The sequence below is a fragment of the Belonocnema kinseyi genome, chromosome 9 (genome assembly GCF_010883055.1).
Source record: "Belonocnema kinseyi isolate 2016_QV_RU_SX_M_011 chromosome 9, B_treatae_v1, whole genome shotgun sequence".
Lineage (NCBI taxonomy): Eukaryota > Metazoa > Arthropoda > Insecta > Hymenoptera > Cynipidae > Belonocnema > Belonocnema kinseyi.
In genome coordinates, this window is record NC_046665.1 from 914,984 (window position 1) to 921,014 (window position 6,031).

The window sequence follows — 6,031 nt, forward strand, 5'->3', positions numbered from 1 at the left end:
GTATGGGATCACTTTCTAATAATAGTGACATTAGGCGAAGAAAAAAGTAAGAACTATATAGAATAAAAGAAATTAATGGTAAAAATATCAGGAAGTGGGGAGTGGCCAGCGAAAGAAGAAAACAGTTTAAGTAAAAATCAAAAATGATGTCAAGGATAAGAAATTTAAAAGAAAAAGGAGGTCAGAAAAGAATGAAGAAAATACATAAAAGGGAGAAGGCTAGGATGGAAGGAGAGGTTTGTAAGGTAGAAAATGGAGCGAAAAAGAAGGAAAAACGTGAACCAAGATATTGAGATGGTAGAATGGGGAATATATGTTATGGATTTACTGGGAGGGGTAGAGAGGAAAGTTACAAAAGGAGGAAAATATGGTAGGTAAAGAGACGAGTAAAGGGACGTAACAAGGTATTTGAAATAATGAAAGATGGAAAAGCGTCTGGTATAGATGATATTCCATATGAAGTCTGAAAACATGATGGTATATAACTAAAAGAATGGGCATGGATAATGTGCAATAGAGTATAGAGAGGAGAGGGTCGCTAGAGTTATGAAAATAAGGAGAGAAAGGGGCAATGATGGTAATTTCGGTGGATCTAAAAGGGACTTTTAAAATTTTTTTAGACCAAACCCAGGATAAAGGTAGGGGAGACAGTAAGAGATCGTTCCTAATTAATGGGAAGATTAAGGCATGATGACGTCTGAGCCCATTTTTATTCAATATTTTAATCTCAAACTTAGACGAAGAAATTAAGAGAAAAGGATGAGGAGTTACTGTGGGAGAAGAAAAGATATATACACTGGCATGTGCGAACAATATAGTATTGATAGCAGGAGACGAAGGGATGGCGGACTTAATGACAGGCTTGGAGAAATACTTCGATGAGAACAATTTGAATTTAAATGTATGAAAGGCAAAGATAATAAGGCTAAAAAAAAGGAGCTAAAGAAACCAAGAATAAAATAGGAGATGAAAGGGATTAAAGTTATAAGAAGGATAGAAGTTTAAATATTGGTGTATACTTTGCAAACAAATGGAGTAAATAGAGCTTATATAAGAGAAAACAAAAAAAACGGCAGGGGTTATGAAACAGACATACGCTTGGATCTATGGTGAGATAGGAAGCGCAAAGGTTTAATTCAAGAGCTAGAGCTGGAAAGAGGGCATGGAAGTTTGAAACAAAGCTAATGGAGGGGAAGGGTGGGGAGTTAGCGAACGTGTTTGAAGGGGGTAAAATATAGGAGAGCGAGAGATAGAACTAAGGGATTCTTCAGATATTGCTTGATGCGTTTTATCTTTGTTCAAATCAAGACGAGAATAAAATTGCCTTGAAGCCAAAAGAGATACAACGATTTAAACAAAAGGAAAAGGGGTTACGTAATATATGAACGATTCCTAACAAGCTAAGAAGAAGAAAAGAAGGTGTTATTTAGCGCAAGAGATACAGAATAGGGAACTAGAGTAAGCTATGAAGAATCAGAGAAAAGGGACAGAAAAAGAAAATTAACGGAAATATGGCAGATAATTAAGAAATAAAAATATAAAAACTGGTGTAAGAATTTCAAAAAAGGGAACAAGTAACAAAGTATTTAGAAAAGGGATGGTGGGAGAGAAGATGGGCATGGATAAAGGGAACTAGCAAGAGAATGATTCTAGAGAATGATGAAATGGGTGGGGAGTGGATGATGGAATTGGAAGGGGCTAGAGGAGGATTAAGAAAGAATAAAAGAATGGACTGAAAAAAAGGCAAGTTGAGGTAGAAGAGAAATGAAAGTGAAAAAAAAAACAAACAGAAGTAATTTAAAACTTTAGGCGCCACATTATGAATAAAGAAGTGAGTTTTGTTCTGTTTTTATTCTTGACATGAAAATTTAGAGCTAAAACGGCCAATTTCGTCACATTGTTTGTGTATATATTGTTCATCTATAAAGAAGAATTAAAATTCATTAATTTTTTTATTTAACTGATATGGAATGACAACATTTTTTATTGTGGTTCTATACAATTTAATTGCAGCTCAAAAAAACTATTTTTCGATGGTATTTATAATCAATAAAATATGTTTGCACCTGGTCAGATCTGAAAACATTTTAGTCAACAACTGTATTTTCATCTTAAAATGTTTGTGCGGTGTCAAACGACATTAAGACACCCCTCCAGTTATTCTCATTTTTATCTTAAATTTTTATCTTTTTATCTTAAATCTATGTTATTAAATAATAAAAAATCCCATCTACATGGAACTTTCATTTAAACGTGTTTTGCTCGCGCCATGGGTCCTTACACACAACTGTTTAATATGGAATCTTAAATTTTGAAAAGTATTGACCTACCTTGGCATAATCTACATTTTGGACGGAGTCAAGACCTTTGTTAATCTCAATTAAAATGGAAGGATCGTGTTCAATATGGAACATCACTGGTGCAGAGCACAAACTAAAAGGCATAGTTTGATCTTTACTGATGAAAGGACCCAAATCTAAACAGGCCTAAAAATATATTACGATCATGAACTTGATAAATGAGAAATGTAACAGTTTAAACTAAGTACTCACTTGCCAAGCTAGAGCCAAATGTTTTCCAAAGTTGTATCCCTGTTGTTGCATTTCCTCATCGTGCATAGCTAATTTCAAAGATCCTTGGCACGATTTTCCCAAAAGAGCACCAGCACTCAAAACATTTCGCGTAGTCCACTCGTTGAGAGCATAATTCGTACGGTTTTCGGAAGGAATTGAAGGCAAAGCATTATTTTGACTGTCTCTGCGGCCAATAAATTCCGCCTCAGCTAAATCCCGAACCGCACTCGACATTAGTTCTACGAGCTGAAACAATGGATTTTATTAGACAGTATTTTTTTAAATTAAGAGTGTTACCTCTAAAACATAACCGAGGTATTGCCTACTCTTAAAATCGGGTATACACCTCCCATGGAATCACTTAAAATCGTAAAATCCTATACAATCTTATGGAATCTTATTAAAATATTTTGAAATCCCATTAAATCATTAATCCCAAGCAACCTTTGAATCGTTTGGAATCCGTTGAAATTCTTTTAAACTTTTAAATTCTTTTGAATCTCCAAAAATCTTTAAATTCTATGAAGTTATTTGAAAATCTTTTGAAATTCACTTGAAATTTCGCCACAATTTTTAAAAACTTTCGATATCAACTTAAATTACTTGAAATAAAGTAGAAATTAAAAAAAATTCAAATCGCTTAAAGTAACTTAATTTGCCATCGTTTTAGAAAAATTTTCAAATATTAAGTGAGAAAAATCAGTTACTATGAATAAAAAATCACGAACCCCTAGCGTTGTCCTTCCTTATTCTCGCAACGGCTTTCCTGTATTTTTTGACAGATATTGATATAAATACCAAACTAGTCGAATAGATCACCCACCAAACTTATTTTTCTTAACAGATAAGTTTTTTATGAAAACATAATTTTTTTAATTTCATAATTTAGAATCATTTACTAAAAAGTGACAAAATATCATACAAAAATGTCAATTTTCTAAACGAAAATGTGGCGCACTCATGGCCGGAAACACATGGTGTATCGTCACCTGCCGTCAAAGACATAGAAAGTAAATTGAAAGTTTGATAAAAACAATCCATTAATTATCAACGTTAAACCCAGTACGGGTTTGTTGAAAGTGATTGAACTTATGATAAGTGATTTTTTTGCTAACTGCTCCAATTTCAACGTTACTGAGACTCGAGGAGTAAACACAAAAAATAAGTATATAGGATGAATGATGTTAACGGTTTGAGAAATTTATATTTATTTATTGAATTTGTTAACTTAGAATGATAATTACTTTAGAAGAATCGTAACATATATGCACTATTGACAATATTGCATCTAGAAAAGGTAACTTCACTATTTTCATACATGATTTTATAAATTCCTTTGTAAATATTTTAATAAAATGCATAATTATATGATTTATCATTACCTTCATAAGCACTTGATTTTATAATACTTGCTAAGTGAATAAGCGATTTGATGTTGCATGCTAGCCGGCAGCTAGTATATATCACACAGTAATAAAACATAAGCCGATCACAAGTTTTATGTAATCAAAAAAATATATTTTTATATTCAAAATATATGATTAATATTATTTTTGTAACAAAAATATTTTTGTAAAATATATGAAACATATAATCATAAAGTTTCTATGTAATTTCCTCAGAATATATTTTTATATTTATATTTTATTCTGATTTACCTACAGATAAGATTTTTTCAAATTTGTCCAACTTTTTTATCACAACTTCAAGTTCTTGCAATTCGAAAAGAAATTTTTTACAATTTATACTCGTAAGCGTTTGTGATACAATGAAAAAATAGCTTCAAAATGAGCCCAAAAGCATTGAAAAATGTTGATTATTTGGGAAGTTATTGAAAATGTAAGAAAACACTGAAATTTACACTATTTTGCAATATATACTTAAAAACTAGACAAATTGGCTTCACGCTGGGCTTATTTTATACAGAATTTCGAAAACAATCAACCTTTTGAAGAGAATTATTTTAGCTCTGGTATAATTAAAATTAAGAGAATTTATTCAGTCATAAAAATAGAGAAGGCCTAAAACTTTTGCACGGCAGTGTACTCGTGGTACAATAGTGGGTATATTGATCAAAATCCAGACAGGTTTGATAATCCCGTAGACTTCAGTTTCGGAGATTCTTGCAATACTCATTAAGATATACAAGGATGTAAGAACATTGCCATTGTACGATGTGGCTGGTGTACATAATCCTTATGATTTAAACATTTCTATGAAGATTACCATTATTGTCAAGATTTTCAAAATTAATATATTGCAAGTTGGAAATTTAAAAAATATTTCTTTGTGATAAAGGTAGTTTTTCAATTGTATTTTTTCATTTCATAAACAAATACATTTTAGCTTAATTTTCAAGTTCATAAATTTTTACAATGGACCATTCACACAGGCGCACACGCACACAGAAAAATAAGCTAGTAAACTCGATGATCCCAGGTTGAATTGTAAGTGGGTTAGCCTGCGTGTGTTTTGGCAGGGATAGTTTCTAGTGGTTGGATGGGTTAGTGGTTAGGTGGGTGAGCTGGCTTCAGGTGTGAAATTTAATTATTTCAAGAAGAAAAGGGACTAAACTCGATGTTTCTAGGGTTAGGTGGGTTAGCCTGCTTGTGGTTTGGCAGAGGTGGTTAAGTGGGTGAGCTGGCTTATGGTTTAAAATTTATTTATTTCAAGTAAAAAAGCGATTACACTCGATGTTTCCAGGGTGAGTGGATTAGCCTGCTTATGGTTTGGCAGAAGTGATTTCTAGGGGTAAAACATCCCTGAAAAAATGTTTTCTTTAAATACGTCAAATTAAATTGTTTATTTTCTCATTCTCAGTGAAATTTGTAATCCAATCGAGCTGATTTGATCAATTTTGTATCGAAAAAAATATTAAAAATAGCATATTTACCCCTATTAAAATTAAATGAAAATTAGAATAAAGAAAATAGGTATCTTATATTTGTTTACGCTTTACAACATATCATGTGATAAGCTAGTAACTGCGGGTGGACCCCACCACCCCGTATACCGACTCAGGAGCATGATTGATTTGTAAATCTTTTTCAAACTTTGAGAGCAAGACGAGAAATTGTAAAAAAGTTCCTAGAAAAAGGCTCTCCAGAATGCTCTGTTAGCAGCCCCAGAATCTGAGGTTTTCTGGAAGGCAGTAAACATTCTTAAGCCCACGCCGGTATTTGGCAACAACATTAATTTGCAATGGTGGAAAGATTTTACAAACGGTTTGTGTTCATCTAAGATTAGCCTCCACCTTGCCTGAACTGTGAATATGACCTTCTTTTAGTTTACCCAATCACTAGATATTTAATAATAGTTGCTGTCAGTAAATGTAAGCTGGGAAGCCCCTCGTCAGAATGGTGTTCGCCGGAATTTTATAAAGCTCTTCCGGAGTTAATGATTACCTGGAATGTTTTTTCAAGCGGATGTGAGAGAATAAGGGGGTTCCTTTCCTTGGG

The 6,031-nt window shown here is 32.8% G+C and overlaps 1 protein-coding gene across 1 annotated transcript in view; it reads right to left on the reverse strand.

The window, feature by feature from the left end:
• LOC117179635 (decaprenyl-diphosphate synthase subunit 2) overlaps window positions 1-6,031 on the reverse strand; it is a 161,498-nt gene that overhangs the window by 17,274 nt on the left and 138,193 nt on the right. The window contains exons 3-4 of the mRNA XM_033371638.1: window positions 2,553-2,819; window positions 2,331-2,486 (exon numbers count right to left, since the gene is read on the reverse strand). Coding sequence (XP_033227529.1) covers window positions 2,331-2,486; window positions 2,553-2,819 — 423 coding nt within the window. The remainder of the gene's footprint in view (window positions 1-2,330; window positions 2,487-2,552; window positions 2,820-6,031) is intronic.